The sequence below is a fragment of the Aphidius gifuensis genome, linkage group LG4, assembly GCF_014905175.1.
Source record: "Aphidius gifuensis isolate YNYX2018 linkage group LG4, ASM1490517v1, whole genome shotgun sequence".
NCBI classification, from domain to species: domain Eukaryota; kingdom Metazoa; phylum Arthropoda; class Insecta; order Hymenoptera; family Braconidae; genus Aphidius; species Aphidius gifuensis.
In genome coordinates this window covers 3,005,353-3,027,756 of record NC_057791.1, presented here as the reverse complement: position 1 = coordinate 3,027,756, position 22,404 = coordinate 3,005,353, and the positions used below count along the sequence as shown (strand labels likewise).

General features: G+C 21.4%; 1 protein-coding gene across 1 annotated transcript in view; it reads right to left on the bottom strand.

Moving 5' to 3' along the window:
- Positions 1–8,067: 8,067 nt before the first annotated feature.
- LOC122853713 (dopamine D2-like receptor) overlaps positions 8,068–22,404 on the bottom strand; it is a gene marked incomplete at its 5' end in the record, with an annotated part of 67,562 nt that continues 53,225 nt past the window's right edge. Inside the window, 6 exons of the mRNA XM_044154130.1 lie at positions 8,068–8,692; positions 8,835–9,352; positions 9,664–9,858; positions 10,357–10,457; positions 10,889–11,141; positions 12,387–12,496. Of these exons, the coding sequence (XP_044010065.1) occupies positions 8,484–8,692; positions 8,835–9,352; positions 9,664–9,858; positions 10,357–10,457; positions 10,889–11,141; positions 12,387–12,496 (1,386 nt within the window). The remainder of the gene's footprint in view (positions 8,693–8,834; positions 9,353–9,663; positions 9,859–10,356; positions 10,458–10,888; positions 11,142–12,386; positions 12,497–22,404) is intronic.

The following is a 22,404-nucleotide window of genomic DNA, read 5'->3' as shown; positions in this document are numbered from 1 at the left end:
AAAAAGTGAATCAAATAATTATAGAAACAAGTATTTTTAGTAAATAAAAAATAAAAATAAGTAAAATGTTGAAAAATTCAAGAGTCATTTGATTGAAAAATTTTTATAACTATGACCTTATATATATAATGGATTTTTAATTTTAGTAATTTTTTTTTATTATAAATATTATTATTATTTTTTTATTGTATTTAGTATGGAAATTTTAAATGATATTCATAATTAATATTTTAATAACACGTATAAATTAGAGAGCAAGTATTAAGTGCTTTGGTACTGTGGATTAGACGTTCTGTATTAAACTCAACGGAAATTGGATTTTGAAGGGTGAGTATATGTGAGAGCAAAAGAATTAAAAAAAAAATAAAAGGGGTGACCAGAAGAGATGAAAAAATAAAAAAAATGTTGAGTTCTTTGAACACTGAGTTTGATGAAAAAAAATGAAAAAAAAATCCTTTAAAGGGATTGCAGGCGACATACAAAAATGACTCGAGCATATTACTGCATGTGACACGTCTGATTTTCTCTACTGCTTGTCCACAAAGTGGATTCTTTTTTTTTATTTTTATTATCAGTTTTTTTTTTTTTTTTTGTAGCTTGAATTACATGTCACACCTCGATGAAGCTCTGTGGTTATATTAGTTAGTAAAATACATACCAAAAAGAATAGATTAATTACTTTTATTTTATTTTTAATTCAAAAAATCTTTGAAACAATAAATTGTATTTTAAAAGTATTATAAATATATTTTGTTGTTGTTTTTTATTTACTTAATTTTTCACTAGAAATTAATTAAATTAAATTTGTTTTTTTTTTTGTATGTATATAAAAGTTTGTTAAAAAATTTTCCTCATGCTATAATCATAAAAAATAATTTAAAGAAAAACTTGAGGTGTGGGAAAAGAAAAAAAATAAAACAGGTCGAGGTAAAGATTGATTATGAAAACACTTGCTGGTGTCTTGTGTGTTATATATTGAGTGTTTTTATTTATTTTTTTTCTTGTATATATATTAAACTTGTATTATATATATAACACGTAAAACAAAGTTGCTATAATAAATTTCGGTTGTTACTAAAGAATATAGGTGTTTGTTCACATGAACAAACACCAACACTCATTTTGAATATAATGATTACGTGAGTCTCGACGTTTAACATGAAATAGTTTTCAAAGCTCTAAAAGAAGAAAAGAATTAAAAAAAAAATACAATAAAAAATAGAACAAAAAGTATACTGACAGGAGAAAAAAAAAAAAAAAAAAAGAACTCAACAGATGCACAAGAAATATTAATCTCAAAAACTTATTAACTCATTACTTTTAATCATACCAGAGTTTTATTAAAAAAAAAATATATGAATATATAAAAATTTTCTAAATTAAAAAAAAAAATAATAATTAAAATTAGCCATTATATTTTATGTTTGTTATAAAATTAGTCAATCACCATCAATCATACATCTATAATACAAAAATATTATTCAAAAAAATATGTAATAATTTTCAAACCACGTAAAAAATTAATCAATTTTATTAAAAAAAAATTTAGTAATAAATAATGAAATGAAAATTTCTAAATAAAAATATATCTTTTCTAATATAAATTAATATAATTAAGATAAATATAAAAAAAAAGATTCAAAATAACAAAATGAAAACGAAAAAAAAAAAAAACAAATAATCGTTAAAATAAAAAAAGCTGATTTGTATTGCAAAAAATATATAGATAATGATAAAAGACAGTAAGCAATTCCAAGTTTTATTTTATTTTTATTATTTATATCTCCCTTTTTATTTTTTTAATCCGCATTTTACCCTCAGTATTCGTCGTGACAAGTCACTAAAACGTAAAAGCGTAAACTTGTCTTCTTGGGGGAATATGCATGCAATGCTTTTTTTTTTCTATTTTATTTATTTTTTTATTTTTATCCCTAAAAGCCCTTGGACACTAAAAGAAAATTAACTTGACCATACTTTGTTTTTGATGTTACATTTATGCACGTGCGCATTTCATTGTTACAACAATTTCAATTGGCTTCAACTTCAACCTTCTGTATATAAAGAGAATGCCAATTATCTCTTGTATCTTTTGCTCTGATGGATTTTGATCTTTATATATATAAATACATAAATTATTCATATATGAAAAAGTTTTAAATCAAATGACACTTTCGTTTATTTGACAATTTTACTATTATTATTATTATTATTATTTATTTTTATTTGTATTTTTTTTTTTTAAATGACAGTGACAAAATGAGACAAAGCATATACATGCATGTATGATTAAACATTTCCCTCAGGTCATGTACATATACATAAGTCGTTGTTGCGTAGAATAAATTACAGACAGGGGTTGTTTTGAATGTTGAGAATATATAAATTAATAATTGTAGATAAAAATAAACTTGTGACATTTTAATTAATGTTTTATTCTTGTAAAAGTTTATTTATCTTATATATAAAATTTTTTGTATTTGACGTATGTCATATTTGAGTATATAGAGCTAACTAAGTTCTTGAGTTGAGCCTTTATAATATGATGTTCGTGGAAAGTATACAGAAAAGATCTTGCCAATAAAGAAATAGTTAAATATCAAATGGGGATAATAGATCTTGAAGAAATTAATGTCCCTTGCATATACACAATATGTCGTAAAGAATAAATAAAAATAAAATGATATATAAAAATAATAATATAATAAAAAATAAATCAGGTCAATATAACAAAAGAGAGTCCTTCTTTTTTTTTTTTAAGTCAATAAAATTGAATTTAGTCAACTGTAAATATACTTTACAAAAAATATAAAAATATATTGATTAAATTTTTATTTTGCAAATGTTTTTTAACTAAAAAAAAAAACATGTAATTTTTTTTTTAATTCTATTATGTTTTTTATAGTTAATAGCTAAAGCCTCAGGTGAAAATAAGAAATAAAAAAAAAATTTTCATATTTTTTCATGTAGAAATATCATAGTATAAAAAAAATTTATAAATATATATATATATTGTATATTGTATATAAAAAATAAAAATAAATAAAAATTTTAAACTTGTTTCTTTGAGTTTGATATATAAACACGAAGTATTTGACCAGATTTATTATTTATCTAAAAACCAATCGAAAAAGCTTTGATATTTTCTATCAAAAAATAAGTAAATAGATAAATAAAAAAAAAAATTACACTGAGAAAAATAAATATGCACTAGAAAGGTTATTTTTAATATTAAAATAAATAAAAACTAATAGACAGAAAATTTACCTCGTGATTTTTAAATTTTAAAAATGGGAATTTACACAGTTGTATTTGATGTAATTCAATAGTAAAATGAAAAAATAAATAAATTTTAAAATGTAATATTACATGACATTTCACTAACTCACAATGCCTCATTTAATTTTCATAATGAAATGAATTCAAATTAATACTTTGTGTTGATAAATTAAATAATTAAACCCGCATGTTATATGAAAATATTTAAATGTATATAGACAAAATTAAACTATATATTGTCATGATTTTAAATAGAAATGTTAACATGAGTATGTTGATTTTTATTAAATTAAATTACATCTCGATCAATCATTTTGACCTAATTTATTGAATAATAAATATCTGTCAAATAATATTGATAAAAAATTTTGCAATAATAAAATATAAATAAACCGTGAATAATGTATAATATCGTTGCATTCAATTTTTAAATATTTGATATTTTAATTATTCATGAAATCGTCTATGTAGAATTTTTTAGCGAATTATGTGCATCGAATGTTAAAAAATATGTTGAATATTTTATTAAAAAAATTTGAAAATGCAACACAAGTTTTTTTAAAAAAATATACCGCAAGTTTTAAAGTGTTTTAATAATAATTTTGTTTAGGATACTTTGAAAAATGTCTCTTGGCTTATTTGGTTTTGATGCATTTTCAGTTGTAAAAAGTCACGTTGAAAAGCATTACTCCCGCAATGCATATTGAATGTTTTTCAAGGTTTTTTTTCTCTATACCATCCCTGATGTTTTATACTCTTAAAGTATGTACTTGTTTTTCACTTGTATACATATTTACATATTACCTTCTTTATTCAAGTTCATACACATTATATTTGCAATTTAAATTTTTTTTTCTTTTTCTATAATTATATTTAACTATGATAATTTATTTTTATTTTTAATGTTATTGCATACAATCTATAAATAAACATAGTAATAAGAATTTTCATTGCAAAAAAAAAATGCAAAATTTTAAAACCCAAACTTGTGAATTTATAAAAAGCTATTAATTTAAAATTGAATTTTTATTTTTATTAAACCAATAACATTATCAAGTGTTTATTATTAAAATTGTTTGGCTTCCATTAATTTTATTTTTAATTTAAATATTTATCGGAATTTTTAAATTTTAATTATATTTTTTTTTAGCATCAATGTTCAAAGTCAAAATATAGTTAATATATAGAGGCATAAAAAATGTCTGACTATACACCGAGTATACCACTTGAATTTAAAGCACTAAATTCTTTTCAAGAATTTATTTGGCTTGTTTTATTCAAAATAATAATAAATACATAAACAAATAAAGTATATTGTTTTATACCTTATTTAGTTATTAATATTAGTAAAGTCTTTGATTGTATATCCAATTTATAGTTTATACTTGTTCGTTTTGTCAACATTGGCTTTTACAAAGTAGCACTATTATAATACAACTTGTAACTAAAACTGTTACAAGTTTCAATTCAAACAAACATAACAAATGATTTTGATTTATACTCGTGGGATATTTCAACAATGAACTTCAATTATAATTTATTATTTATTAATTGTATTATGCAAAATGTAAATCATAGAAATTATTGCTATTGTATTTGGAAATAATATATAATTGTATCACAACTTTAATGTAAAACTTTTACGTATTTTTTATGAAATACTCATTGATTTAAGAAATTTTATTTTATAGTTTAGATAATGTGTATACTCTTTTCATATGTAAATTGACATTTTGTATGGCATATTAATAAACAGGTAAGTTACAAAGTTTTCTAATATAAAATTATATATTTACATGAAACAAATGAAATTCATTTCATTCAGTATATTTGTTACTCTACGATTCTCAAATAATTACACAAGATCGAAATAGAAAACTTTGTTTCAATGACTTTACCACTTGTTTAAATATGCTTTTATATACACAATGTAATTATCTTTCAATGTATATTTAAAAGATTATACTTTAATGTTAACCTCGATGTTAACCCTTTAAGCTTATTATAATCAGAAACTAATATTTTTTTTGTATAAATATTCACTCAGGTTTTATTAAAATATATATATGAAAATAAAAGAAGAAATTTATAAAACGCTTTAAACTTAAAATTAAAATAAAATAAAAAATTTTAATATTCATAAAACACAAGTATTTTGTATGACAAAGATTTATTTTCATAATTGAACGAATTAATTTTTCATTAAAATGTTTGATTCTTTAAATTTTCCGCTTGCGGTTGCCACTGGTTTGAAAATAAAAAAAAAAAATTAAAATAAAAGTTTGAAAAAGTTGAGAGTGACTTCGATTACCAAAGTTTCTTATTTGCATTAATAATCCTTGTTGGAAGTTACCTTGACTTTCAAGCTCCATAGTGACTTCAGCGACTGGTGTTGGTGAAAATATATAACCCCTTGATATTACACTAAAAAAGAAATGAAAAAAAAGAAAAAAAAAATCGACAAATTGTTTGGAGGTATACATGAGAGTATTTTTACTCTTTGTATAAAACAAAATATGAAAGTTCAAGCTATTTATTATGTGATTTAAATTAGTTAAACTTGTTTTAAAGAAGAAAAAAAAAAAAACAATATAATAAAAAAATCATTACGAAAAGATTGAAGTAAATTAATAATAAAAAGTTTTTTTTTTTTTTGCTTCAAGCTATACATAGAGTGGATTTTAATAATCAAGGTGATCTAATAATTCAGTGAGATAAGCTTCAACACAAAATGGATTCGACGGTCATTGGATTTTAAATTGATGTATTAAAAAGTTTATTTTTATTATTCATTATTTTTTTTTTTCATTTCTTTATTATTTGATATATTTAGTTATTTTATTTTGACAGTATTTTTCGTCTGTTTTTATGCGTTCATTTTTCTAAATAAGTTTCGTGTACGTGTCAGGTTGAAATGTGAGTAAATCAAGTTTTTAGTTAATACAATTTGTTTGTTTTGATTTTTTAATATTCAAAGCCAGTTTGTAAATTAAATTTTTAATTTTTAATTTTGTTTATGTATTTTTATCATATAGCAAACAAAAATTGCTTATTAAGTATGCCCTGTGTAGACCATTTTTAATAAGAAAATTTATAAGAAAATTTAACAAGTTTTTTTTTTTTTTTTTAGATATTTTTTTTATATGATTGATAATTTTTTTTTGTTTTTATAATATTGATAATATATTTTTTTTGTTTGTTTTTTATATTTAAGAATTTATACTTTTTTAATTCATCAAGTTTGCTCTTTGGACATTTAATAATAATTTTTTATTATTGAGATCTGATTGAAATTAATAAAGCTTTTTTTTGTTTTTCATTTAGTTTAAATAAATATTATCTATAATATATTTACAGAGCATTCTTTTAGTTTTTTGTTTGAGCATGCTCTCTCAATAAATAAAATTTTGCTTTTCATTTAATTAACAATTTAAATAATTCATAATAATATAATAATAAATTTATATACAGATTAAAGAAATGAATCAGGTTAGAAAAATACAGTGACTTTACATAAGATTGTTAGAAATATTTCACCTGCCTCTACTACCAAAGTCTACATTTATTCATTCATTTATTTAGCTATATATTTATTTATTTTATCGTGTATATTAGAAGCACATTTTGGCTATATTATTTTATTTATTTGATAATCATTTTGATTATTGATTCTAATATTTAGCTTCTACTACTTATAATAGAATTTTTTTTTCTTGCTTTACTTTTTATGAATAATTTTTTTTCACTCTGGCTGTCAGCTCATAAATTTTTTTTTTCTAATTAATTTACCTACGGATATTAATTTAAGAATTTAAGCCAATCTAGGGACATGAAAAGCTCCACTAGTTTAAGCTATGTATTGATTTTTCAATTTTTTTTTTTTTTCTAACTTTATATTTATTTTTCTGATATTTTATTTTTTTTTCATTTAATATATATCTATGCTTTTTTATTTTATTAAATTATTTGATTTTTTTTTTTTTACACGGTAGATTCTAACTTTAAAAAGTCAACAAATTAATTTTTTTAATCTAGTTTTATACAAAATCGTACATGGTACGATTTCAAAGCAAAGAAAACTTTAAACTTTGCTTCAACGAGACTATTTACAAATATACACATTTAATTTTCAAAGAGTATTAATTATAAACCTTTGATTATTATTATTAATTCGTCAAATTTGACTGACTTGTCAACATTGATTGTTTATAACAATAATAATTATTATTATTATTGCACTGTTGCTATTAGACACATTAACTCTCAAAAGTCATTCATGGAAGATTATCATCATTATTTTATTATTGTTAGTTTTTTTTTTTTTAAATAAAAAAGTAGAAAGTCACAGAAAAGTTTCGTTGATTTATTTAGTTAATTATTTTTGTGATGTACTCACAGCTTGATTCGTTTTTTTTATTTTTTATTACTATGATAATTTTATAATGAATAATTTATCTATCAAAGAAATGGCAGACAGACACTATTGTGAATCAGTCAAGTGTTGAGATTCATTTTGATATGTCATATTTTTAATAAATATTTAGTATAATTAAAAAAAAAAATAATACAATAATAAATAATTTATAAAAATTAAATTATATTATTGCTCAATGAGCTGGTAATTATTTGAAAAATAATATATTATTTAAATCAATGAGAATTTTAATAAAATCACTCATATAAATTATCATTATTCATTCAATAATTACCAGATAAAATTTCATTCATATGATACTGATGCTTTGATATTTATATATTTCAAAAACGATTATTATTAATTTATTTCTCTAATTTTTTTTCGTTTTTTTTCTTTTGTTAAATTAAACTTTATATCAATGTGTCTATGTTAATACTGGCATGGCGTGTTTTTTTGTAATAATACATTGAATTATTTACTTATTATTATTTACAAGAATGTATAGAGATTTAATCAAACTATTTTTTTTTTTTTTTAATTTTAACCGATATTCTAAATGATGGAATAATAGCTTGTATACACGTGAGATTAAATCATTTTTATACACACTTATTAGACATTGATTAAAACTGTACATATACATATTTTCATATTTTAAATATGACACTGAAAATATCCAAGGTCAAGAAAATTAAATTTCCATATTCATTAAATTTCCATATTATTAATTCAGTTGTTTTTTATTTGACATGTGTATTTTTATATTATTTATTAATAATTTTAATAAATTCTAAATTTTTATTAATTTTCTAAATGCTTTTCTAAATTCTGGATTAAATACAGTATAAATTACTGGATTAACAAAACTATTCATATATCCTAGCCATGATGTTATTATGAATGCTGATAGTCCTGGATTACAATCCATATTTAATTTTGTACATAGTGCATCCATAACATTGCACGAAAAAAATGGTAACCAACAGATGAGAAAAACACCTGTAAAAAATATAAATATCATTTAAAATTATTCATCGAATAAAAAAAAAAAATAAATAAATGAAATAAAAATAATATACATTTACCTAATTATAAATGAAAAAATAAAAAAAAAAAAAGATAATAAATAAAAAATTCTTACCAAGTACAATTGCAAGTGTTTTTGTTGCTTTACGTTCTTTTTTAGCTGAACTTTTTTCACGTTTTTTTTTACTATTTTTATTTGATTTATATATTGTAAATCTTGAACTACCACTTTCACTTATTTTTTTACTATTATTATTTTTTTTACTATTAGAATTTAATATATTTGAATTTTTTTTAATATTTATAACTGGTAATAATGAATTTGTTACTTTTAATTTTTTAGATGATAATTTTTTATTAAGTCCATTACCATTTTTATTATTATTATTATTTTTATTATTAATATTATTATTATTATTATTATTGTTATTATTATTAATAGTTTGTATTGTTGATGAACGTAAACCAGTTGGTGGTGATGATGTTGATGATGATGACTGTCCTGTTGCCATTGTTTGATTATGACTTGTTATTGTTTCAATTTGTTCATTAACAATTGTACTACTACCACAACCATCACTGTAGCCAGTATCTTGTATCATAGCAGCACCCAAATGTGCTTGAGCAACAACACTGTAATATATAAAACACAAAAAGCATAGAATAATATTTTTAAAATTTAAGTATACATTCAAAAAAAAAAAACAAAAAAACCTAATTAAAAAAATCCTGTATTCAATTTTTTTTTTGTTTATGTTCATTTTTTTTTTTTTTTTACTTGAACTTTATTGTTAAATGTGAATGTATCATTTCTCCTTTTTTTAATGATGTTATTAATTCATGAAACAATTTTTTTTTTTCTATATAAAAACCTGAAATGGCTAATTAGTAATGATGTTTATTTTTTTTTTTTTTTTAATATTATTTTTTAATTTATATCTTACGCTGCTTCTTCAACGACTGTTGCCATAAAAAATTCAGTACTTTTTTCATTTGATATAATAACAACTGGATCAAGTGGTGTATCATCATCTTCTTCATTACTACCAGATGCTGTATTTGTTGGCTCTTCTTGGACCGTCCCCGCGAGGGCGGCAGTCCCCAATGTAGTTTCTGCAAACCTTGCAACAGAAAAAACACTGCGTGATTTTAGTTAAAATATTTTACTAATTTATTTATAATATTTTTCTTCTATCTATATATATTTAATTAGAAAAAAATTTAAGAAAAATAATTATTATTTTAGTTTTATATACATGTTCAAACTATGATATATTTTTTTTTAAATTTTTTTTTCTAATTCATGTAGCTTGATATATAAAATATGAACATTTCCTCGAAAACTGAACATGGCTTATCGATTAACATGCACTACTGGTGTTGTCTGCGAATAATTTTATAGTTGCCTCAGTGTGCAACGTGGCATCGACAAATTTGTAACCATACTGTGGTAAATTTATAACATATTTAACTATAAAGTTATTTATTTTATAGTTAAAATAAATTATTATATTTTTAAATTTAATTATAATATACAAAACAGTCACACGTTGAGTATAATATAAATGATTTAATTTAAAGATAACTATTATTTAATTTTTGAATAAATAATATAAAATTTTTTAAAAAAATCTCACCCCTGTGTATGAACGATTTTTCTGATAATACTTCCTGGTTTCATTTCCCGTAGATTTGGTTTACGATTTGCTTTAGCTCGTGCAGCACGATTTCTCAATGCCTGAAATATAAATTTTATACATATACAAAATGATAATAAAGTTTAAAGGTTTATAGTTAATACAAACTATCAAATGACTTTACAACAAAGTATGTAACAACAGGGTCTTTTATTCAAAGTGCTTGTAGCATATAAAACTGAATTTTCAAAGTATATATTAACACCAATAAACTGTTAACTTAAATAAAACAACTGGACAAAATTTAAGGACCAACTTAACAGCTATATAAGTAAAGAATATATTTAACTCGTAATAATTAAATAAACTTGTAACTTTGTTTAATAATAAATTTTTATATTTTGTTTTAAAATTTTTCATTTTCTTTTTTATAGGAGAGTTGCAAAAAAAAAAAAAAAAATATAATTTAGCAATATATAAAAATAATAATAAAATTTTTATTTAAAATAAAAAATATATTTTCATGACTTACCGCAAAAATACTGTAGTATAAGAAAACCATAATGATGCAGGGAATATAAAAACTTGATAAACTTGAGTAAATAATAAAGTCAGAATTGTAAATAACACATACATCTGGTGTACGTGCTGGTGTATTATTTAAACCAAGTAATATTGGACTGCCAATTGCTGCTGATATTGCCCATACAAGTAGTATCGTTAACCATACTCTTGTATTATTTTTATGCTTTGCATATTTTATTGGCTGTGTCACTGCAATATATCTGTAATGAAATTTTTTTTTTTATTAATCAAAATGAAAAATTACATCAACTATATTCATTAGAGTATATCAATGATATAAAAATATTTTTTTTTATTTTTTTTTTTTTTATATATATTCAAACAATGAGTCTATTTGCTTTGAAAGAAAAAAATAATAAATTGTTATTATTTTTTTTTTAATTGTCATTAAATTTTTATTTACAATACAACTGACCATAATTTCCAAATAATAAAATTTCTGATTGTAAAAATATTATTTAATAAAAATTTAAAATAATATTTTTTTCATTTTCATTTTGCATTGTCTTTTTTCTCTTTATATTTTTCAATTATTAAAATTTATTATTATTATTCTATTTTTTAATTAAATATTTATAAAGAAAATAATAAAAATAATTCAATTATAAATTAAAAAACAAAAATGATAACAATAATTATGTATAAAATTTATAACAATAATATTTACTGAATCAGAAATCTAATTTATTTTTCATTTGATGCTGGTCATTTTTTGTATTATTTTTAACGTTAATGACATTTACCAGACGTGATAGTGCCTTGGGAAGTACGCAAACGGTTCATCGAGAAACGTGTCGTGAATAATTTTATAAGAAAAAAGACAGAAATACCAGTATTCATATAATTTATATTCATGGATACCAAACGAAAAAGTTAAAAAAGATTTTTTATAAGTACTTTAATATAACAATTTAAATTGAGTTGAAAAAGAAAAAAAAGAATAAAATCATATATTTACTCTTTTGTTAAATATTTTCTGATAATTTTGTTAGTGTACTTTGAATAAATTTCATGTATTAAATTACCAATTAAATTTAATAAAAATAATAAAACTTGAGTTATATATTGAAAATGCATTAAATATACAAAGGTGGACTGAATTCATGATTAAACGTTCGATGCTGATTGACACATGACATTGATCATTATCGCTCGATTCACTCGACGCTTCATGAATTTTATTTTTCGTCGAACAAAAAAAAATAAAATAATAATAATAATAGATGTATAGATACTGCGTCATAGTTTTTCTTATTTGTGATGATTATTTTTCATTCACATCACGTATATGGGTAAAAAAAAAAAAAGAATTATCTACAGGATATTATGTTTTTCTCTCAACTTTTCTTTGAAATCCGTTTCATGTGTCTGAACAAGGCAAGTCTCGTACTACTGAAATTGCAATTTTTTATATTTTATTTTTAAAGTTATTTAATATTTATTACCTGTCAATTGAGATGGCGACTAAATTAAATATTGAACTTGTACTGCAGGTCACATCCACTGCTATGTAAAAGTCACAAACAAATTCAGGTAATGACCATGTTCCATTTACCTGAAACAAATTTAAATAATTAATATATATATTCATTTTTTTTTTTTCTAAATTAATATATATTTATTTTAAAAATATTATACATTTATTATTATCGGATATTTCATGTGTATTTTCATTGTACTTTTTTACTTATTTATTTATTTATTTTGTGGGTAAAAAAAAAAACGAAATTTTCGCTTGATTTGCCAAAGAAAAATACGAAAAATCAACAATACATTTTTTCATTGTTTCCAAGACCAATAAGGGGAATAAAATTTTACGAGTAAATAGAGGCAATGTCAAATGTTTTCTAAACTTTTTAAAACGGAAATCCAAAAAAAAAACAAAAAAACACTGTGCGTCAGCTCATCTATGTAACCGACACATGTATAAAAAGTAATGTATAAAAAAAAAAAAAAAGGTAAAAAAAAATAAGTATTATTGTTTTTTTTATTTATTTGTTTTTTTTTTTTTTTATTTCTATCTTTCTGGTTTTTTTATTTTTATTTTTTCTATTCGTCCTACTGATTTATATGAAGCACTCATGTCACGACTGACAACAAACGCTACAAATCCCAAAGCACATCAAGCTTCGCTATCCATATGCCATTTTTTTTTCTGTCGTTGTGCATCAACTTTATTACAGATTTACGCGTTTTTATTTATTTTTTTCTCAACTCCCAGATGGTTAGATAATAAACTCTTGAGTTTATGTTAAAAAATAAAACTTGATATTTACCATATTTATATTTTTAATATTTATTCATAATTATTTTTCTGTTGAAAAAATAAAATACATAGAATTTAATTTATACATACAGTATAAATGTAATTTAAATGTGATAATTTAAAAAAAAAAAACATTATTATAATAATATTTTTTAAATATTTGATTAAAAATAGTTGTAAAAAAAATAATCAAATTATTTTTCTTTTAGTGTGTTTATAGTGAGAGAGTTTGTCTTTTTATCATCGTTAAAAATCGTAAAATTTCAACGTGCAGTTCATGACAAAATGAAGCTGCAAGTGATATATATAACCCACAAGTAAAATACATACATTGCATTTTGTTATGCTGGACTTTAATGTACCGTCAACATGTATATTGTAAACGAGCCACCGGAGTATTACTAAATTCCACGGGATTTAAACCTCATCACATTTCTCTTATATTGCAGATACAAACTTTTCACCATGATAATAAAAAAAAAAAAAATCTAATAATATTCATAAATTATTTATAAATAATTGAATACAAAATTTATTTTAATTTATTCGCGTCAATATTTATACGAATGATTTAATTAAAAATACAAAATTTATAATAATATTATATAATTAAAGAGTTTGTTTAAGAACGAATATAAAAAGCTGTAGTAAAAATTATTTTACAACTTTTTATTAATTCAGTTTCCAAGCTATTAAACAATTTAAAAAGTTTTAAAAAAAAATACACTATTTAGTAAGATTTCTGTAAAAGTTAATTTATATGAATTAAAATTTATAGCATTATGATATTTAATATCAATTAAATTTATCAACAAGATAAATGAATTTAATTTAACATATAAAATTGTCTAAATTTGAAAATTTGTAATTGATATATAATCAAGAAAGTTAAACTAAAGCTCTGTAACCGACAATATGGACTTAGTCCAACGGGAATTTAACTGACTAAAGTACTTTCATGAGGTCAAGTCCCGTTGGTATTATTGATCCTATATATAACCGTATATATATTCAATGTTTTCATCACTCATAAGTACATATAATATATAAACATTCATAAATTTAATATTCACAAGTAAAAAAAAAATATTTACTCAATGTATTTATAATTGGATAAATACATATAGTGTTTATCTAATCGAAAAAAAATCGTTTCATAATATTTATCTGTTAATAATTAAAAAAGTTTATCAAAATATTTTTACGATATTAATTTATCAAATGGATAATATAATAAAATTAATTATTTAGATAAAAATAAATTGATAATTCAATGAACTTATTATTTATTATGATAAAAAAAAAAAATAAATAATACAATAATATATATTGTATTGTCGACAAAACTTTTGTATATACACTGTTGTATTATAAATGACAAAAAAAAAATTGAAAAGCCCCAAACAATTTCACCTTTTCCAAAAGAAAAAAAATAATATTAATAATTCTTTTTTTTTTTTTTTAATCTTATCTTATTGTGTTTTATTATATTAACGGGTAGAATAAATTGATCTAAACTTGACTGATGTAACATCAACAGTTTGATCAGAAAATAGAAAATAGAGTGATTGTCAGTTGAACAGATAATGCGACAGTTGGAATGATTAGAGTCGTTGTGGGATCTATTCACGTTAAGAAAAAAAAAAATAAATAAAACCAAGATATAAATAAGATAAAGAAAAAAAAAAAATACAAAACGTGAACAGATAAGAGATTACAGGGCATAGAACATGCTGACTTAAAATTAATGGTTTTTTTGTTCATTTCAATCAAGCTTGTACCTATATTCGATAGACTTTCACAAACTCGATTAAGTATTGTGGATATCAAAAGGTTTTTGATAAACTTGTTGTATACACAAAACATCTAAGACTTACACAAAACTTATTGTATCCAAAATCAAGTAAAAAAAAAAAAAAAAAAAAATCTATGTATCTATCAACATCTATCTATAGATATATTGATTGAACATATTTTTTTTTTTTTCTAATATCATATTCTAGTGAATTTTCAAAGTAACTCTCAAAAATCTTGTCACGTTGGTAACAAGATGCATCTTTCTGATTTTAACAAAATAAACAAATAAAAAATTTTCAAAAAATTTACGTGCTTGTTTTATCAAGAAATACTATTATTATTTTTATTTGAAGAATAGTTTTTTTTTTGTTATAAAAGCTTTGATTTTACAGTGTTTGCACACTGTTAAAATAGTATTTTAAGTTTTAAAATTGTTAAATTTGTAATTAACATATTAAAGTTCTGATAATTGGTAGCCAAATGCCGTGCATATCGACTTTGTATTTTGCTATCTCAAAGCTTGTTACATGTGGTTTGTAAAAGTATTTTAAAATTTTTTATTTAATTGAAATTATATATATTTCAATTTTACTTTATAATTATTTGTTTTTAAAATTTGTTTAAAATAAATTTTAACTTTTAAATAAAGTTTTTTATTATACAAACATTTAGATAATGGCTGTAGGAAAATAGTAAATTCAAAGAGAGGGTTAAACTCTTTTAGAACCAATTAATTTAATCCCATTTCGAAAATCTCAATTAAATACTTTTAATTACTATCGTATTCTTAGGTTTTTTAATTATGGAAAAAGAGATTTTTTTTTTATTTATCTGCTAAGAAGTTTATATTTATTAATCTTACTGGTGAATGACAAAAAGAAAAAAAATAAATAAATAATATCTAAGATGAATAATTACGAGAATAAAACTTTTTTTAAAAAATTGAAAAATAAAAAAGAACTTACATGGAAGGTATATTGTTGTACTTTTTAAATAGTCATTTTAATAATTTGAATACTCAAAGCAATATATTTACTTTTACTGAATCAAAAAAAAAAAAACTTGATGATAAAAATTGTGACAAATATATAAGTGTACAGTAGTAAAAATAGAAAATAAAAATTCTTTTTTTTTTTGAGACTTGAAAATAGGACATTCGTGCTTGAAGTTGAGGGTATTATGTAGTCAAGAAGGGTATAAAATATGAGGATGGATACTCTAAGCTACCAAGAGACCGAATAATCTTTATATTTTTCACACACAGACATATAGTCATGATTTTTTTTTTTTTTCATTTTATACTTTTCATATCACGAGGGGCTGTGAAAATTAAAGTTTTACGACACAAAAATAATAAATCATTATTATTTTTCAAATACTCATTTTTAAAATGTAAATACAACATGATCCATGAAATGATATTTTACATATACAAATGTATTACAGTTATATTCATAGAATAACAAATAAAACATTAAAAAAAAATAAAATAATTGAAGTAAATACAAGTCTATATTTTAAAACGTAAAAGGAAAAAAAAAAAAATTGCTCGAAATGATTATAAAAAATAACTCTTTTGAGTTCAGTTGAAAAAATTATTAGCACGAATGTGAATTACCTCAATCATATTTACAATAAAACTACAGTTGAATAAAAAAAAAAAATTAAAATTTACTTGAAAAATAAATTAACGTTGAATTTATAATTTAAAAAAAAAAAATAAATAAAAATATACGTTTTAAAATTTTTATAAAATAATATATTCATCATTTGAATTTTGTCTGAGTGTATATTAAAATTTGTTATTTTTTTTATCAATTATATTCATAATAATTAGATGAAACAAAGTTATCATACAAATAGATGACCAACCACATATTAAATTCATTGTTGTACTCAGGTAGACAAAGTGAATTTAATCCGATATATTGTGTGGTATACAAGATCTCAAGTCCATGTCCAAAATGTGAATCACACTATATGTTGACATGTCCTCCAGATATAGGTAAGCTTCTCTACAATGTTGAATTACCCAACTTATCCAACAACATACATATATATCATTCCTTATTTTTAATTCATCTCAACTGACATTTTAGATTAAGCAAAAAGGCTAACATTAAATTACTTGGACTATAATCAACTAGGTCATTTTAACGTAATACCTTTACACAAATATATAATAATAATTTTATATAGTAATAAAAATTTATCTATTTTGTCAATATCACCTTTTTTAAAATTTTAATATTTTTTTTATTATAAATTTACTTGAACATTGTTTATAATTTAAAAACATTTTAATAATGTCTCAAAACACTAATCAATATTATCTAAACTATGAAGAAAATGTTTATTAATTATTAATATTATAAAAATAATTAATAAATTAATAAACATGTTTTAAAGTTTTATTATTGATAACATGCTGTATCAACACTTTAAAATATGACTAGTGTGTCAGCATACTAGACTCATTAAGTTTATAATTACTTTCTAGTGTTTGTTCCAAGTTCATTAGCGTCAACTCAAAAAGTATATATACAAGTTATTATTAACTCATATATATTACACTTTATATTTACCTTTTTGATTATAAGCAAAATTATTTTCTCTAGTGCATCACAAGTTTTCACACTTGCCATTTATTTATTTATTTATTTTATTAAATTGAATAATATTGTAATAATAATAACAATAAATTTTGTCAAACTTTTCAAATAATTAATGATGTGAATAATAATAACAATAATAATAATAGAAATAATGGAAAAAAAATAAAAAAAATAAAAGGGGAAAAATAAGAAGAAAAAAAAAAAAAAAAAAAAACTTCTTAGTAACAGAAAAAATAAAAGAAATTTGTTGAAGATCGATTGCCACATGAGTTTTGGAAGAGTCGGTGTGTGAGGTCGTTAAGGATGACTTGTCGTAAAAGTTTGAATTTTTTTTTTTTTATTTTTTTCCTGTCGTGACGATCACCGCGAAAAAAGAAAAATGACTTTAAGTAAAATGCTTAAATTATATTATTATTATTCAAAGCCTATGAGGAAGAAAAAAGTTAAAATTAACTGTTATTTTTCAAGGCTATTATTTTATTTATTATTTTTCTTATTTATCTAGAGTTTAGTTTGTATATATAAGTAAACTCTTGGCAAAGTAATTTGATCCAGAAACTCTTCATGTTAATAGTTAAATTTAGATTTTGCAAAATAATTGAATAAGAAAAACAAGCTTGGGTATGTTGATACTTGATATTATATGATGTATATATGTATATTGAGAAAATTAAGTGTCGACAGAGGTTTATTTTACACTGCTAGAGTTTGAGATATTAACTGTATTATTTTTATTTTTTATTTTTATCCTTTTCTCACCTTTAATAAATTAAAGATAATATTCCAAGTTTATTGTGGTTGTATACATATATATTGTACCTTTTTGATTCGTTTCACTTGCTATACCCATTTTTCTTTTTTCCCTTATTTTTTTTTTTTTTTTTATTATTTTTGTATTTTTATTTCACAGGTACTTCACAATATAAAAACAGTTGCAACCTTTCGGTCATACGTAAAAAAAAACTACATGCAATCTTCAATAAATTTGAAGATTACATGCAGTCTTTTTTTACGCTTAATTTAAGTATTTTTTTTTTTTTTTTTGTTATTTTTGATTATGGATTATTTATATTATCAACTTTATTATAATTAGGTCGATAAGATGAATAATTTTTAACAAAACTTGTTGGTTTTATACCATAATCAGCAAGAGCTAAATTCATAATGCTTTTGCTAGAATTTATATCTCTATGTAAGACAGTTTTACAATTTTTACAATATACATACCTGTCTGGTGATATACTAACAAAACATTTTTCTCCACATTTATAACATAATTTTGTAGTATTATATTCATTTACTAATGCAATATCAATATCTGGACATTTAGCAAGTTCTCGAGTTATACGACATAATGGTGCTTGGACATGTCCTTTGATACCTGATGGCATTTCAACTCTTCCAATAAAAACCAGTACTTTTCCATTGTTTTTTGGTAAATTTACTTTTTCTTTTTTACTTTTTTTATTTTTTTTTTGGTTTTTCAATTTACCTTCATTAACTGGATTTGTAGCTGGACTAATTGATACTGCTTTTTATTTTTTTTTTCTTTTAATTTTTTTAAAATATTGTCTCTTCTTTCAATTCTTGCTGCTGTTTTAATTTTACGATTTTCAGCCATTTTTGTTTTCAGAATTTTAGCATTTTCAATATTTTTATTTATTCTTATTGTTTGTTGTTCTGTTTTTGGTCCATATTTTAAATATTTATATTTTGTTTTGTTGTGTTTTGGCAAATCTTTTTTATTTGGATGATATTTTTCTTGACCATATCTTATATAATTAACAAATCTGGCTAATTCTCGTCTATCATTAATTTTAGCATTCCATGATAACCATGCAATTTTTCTTCTTTGAAAAAATATTTGAGCTCTGTCAAACCATTTTAAACGAAATTTTGTAATATTTATATAATTAGATGGATCATCAACATCAATATCTTTAAATTGTTTCATTTCCATTAATTCTTGAAGATATATTTCAAGTTTATCATATCCTAAATTATGTAATTTATATTTACGATGATATTGACCAGTTCTATAACGCCATGATGTTGCTTTTAGTAATATTTTTTTTTCTTTTGTTTCATCACCAATATCATTAATATTTTTAACAAAAATACCAGCTAAAGGATATACACCACCTGGATCAAATGAATATACTCCATCATAGTCATCAATATTTATTGATTTTTTATATATATCTTTTTTAACATTAGACTCATTGATAGGTCTAGCACAATGAATTGATACATATATTCCATTTGTTGATATACTGTATGCAAAAGCTTTATTAATACGTTCATGATTTTTCAAATTTGGCAATAATTTATCCCACATTTCATTTGGCTTATCATCATCAAGTGCACCAGTACGACTAGATTGAGCACCCTTATCTTTAAATAATTTACGTAATAAAGTAAATGCACCAGTTGTAGTTATTGTTTGACATTTTAATCCTGGTGATTGTATTGGTACTAATTTAAATTTAATATATTTTTGAAGATCCATAAAAAATTCCAAAAATTGCCACCATTTGTCATAAAATGATTTAAATTTTAAATTTTTATGTTTAATAAATAATTCATGGTTAGCCAATTTTTCATCAATTTTACCATTACAAAATAAATTTATAGCCATTCTATTGGCTTTATACCATGAAATTCTTTCTTTTTTTACATCATTATCTTCATTTTTGTTTAATTCTCGTAATATAAATTTTCTAACTCTTGATTCAGCATGCATTTTAACATTATTGGAAAAATTAGTTATAAATATTTTGTATTCTTCATCAAATAATGGTGAACGTCCTGTACAATCATATTGACGTCGTTCTTCATTTTTATTACAATTTAGTTTACGAAATTCTTTAGTCAATTTTTCAATTTCAATTGCATCATCATTTGATGATTGTGGTTTATAATCTTTATGCAAAAATTTACCAATATGCTCTAATCGAGGAAGTGTATTTGATGTAATAATTTTATTTAATAACCAACGGTCTTTATGTCGTAAAAAATATTCAAATTGTATAGATTTTTCTATTGAAAGTCCTGATAATTCTTTGACTGTATTTATTATTTCATTTTTAATTAACTCATTATCACAAAGATTATTTAGACCCATTTGTACTGAATACATTTCTAATTTGGTATCTTTTCCAAATTTACGTTCAAGTGGAGTTAATTTATAATCTTTACAAATTTTACTTCTTCTTGTTGCATGACCAGTTTCATTACAATCTTTACATATTATTGATGATGTTGTTTTTGATTGATTTATTTGTTTAATAATTATATTTGAATTATTTATTGAATTTGTTACATTTATTGCTTTTGATGTATTATTATCATCAATTTTATTTTTTTTATAAGATAAACACCATGATGATCTTTTACTTTTATGTCCTTTTTTTTTACAATCTGTACATGTAATTTTTTGTCTATAATCACTAAATTCACAAAGTTTATTTTTTTTACTTGCATGTCCTATTCTATAACAATCAATACATTTTCCTTTTAATTTATTATTAGACCATTTTCCATCATCTGGTAAATCATCAATATCAATATCTAAAGTATCAGTTGATCCTAAAATTTTTGCATTTTTCATATTTTGACATAATAAATTTGATGTATTATTTAAAGAATTCATATTTATATTATTAATATTATTACATAATGAATTTGTTGTATTATTTGTTATTATTGGAGTTAAATTATTTGATTTATTTGTTCCATCATCATCATCATCATCATCAACTGATATAATATTATTTCTATGAAATATTGATGTTTTACTTATTTCCAATTTATTATTATTATTATTATTTTTTTGTTTTTTTTCAACAATACAAGAAATGTCGCTATTTTTATTATCGATTTTTCTTTTTATATCTTTATTTGGTTTAAATTTTTTTTTATTAATTAAATAATCATCATCATCATTTTTTCTTTTTACTTGTTTATTTTTTTCAGGTAAATTAACATTATCATCTTTTTTTTTATAAATTACCATATATGGTGTATGTGGTGATTTTAAATTTTTAATTTCATTAAATGTTACATTTTTTACTTCTTTATCATCATCATATATATATATTTATTTTCCGATATATCTTTATTATATGTATAATAATGTCCACTTCTAATTTTTTCACCATTATGTACAGTAACACTATGTAACTCATAATTTTCATTTTTTACTTTTATAGATTCATTCAACTCTACATAATCGTGTATCTTATTAATTATATTATTTTTTATACTAGATCGTTTCAATAATAATATTAAATGTAATGGTGTTTGTATTATTTCTGTAGTTTTTGTTTTATCACGTTCTACCTTGCAATTATCGCATTTTACATTTTCTAAAGTTTCTGATTTTAAACAATTATCAAACATATCTTGTATTGTTAAATTTTTATTTGACGAAAAACATAATTGTAAATTATTAAAACTTTCAATATTTATTGTTGTATTATTACAATTTGTACATTTATGTATTATTTTAAATTTTCCTACAAAAAATTTTTCAATTATTTTTTTTAAATCTTCATATTGATTACATAATGCAAATAATTGAATTAAAAATTCTGAACAATCTTCTTGTCTTGTATATTTAAAATTTTTAGTGAAAGTTGAATTTTTTAAACTTTTTATAAATTCTTCTGGTGATTTTGCTATAGGTTCTAAAGAAATAGATAATGATTCAAATAATGTACTCAGTTGTCTAATTATAGAAGAATTATGTTCATTTTTATTTATTATATCATCACGAAAATCTTT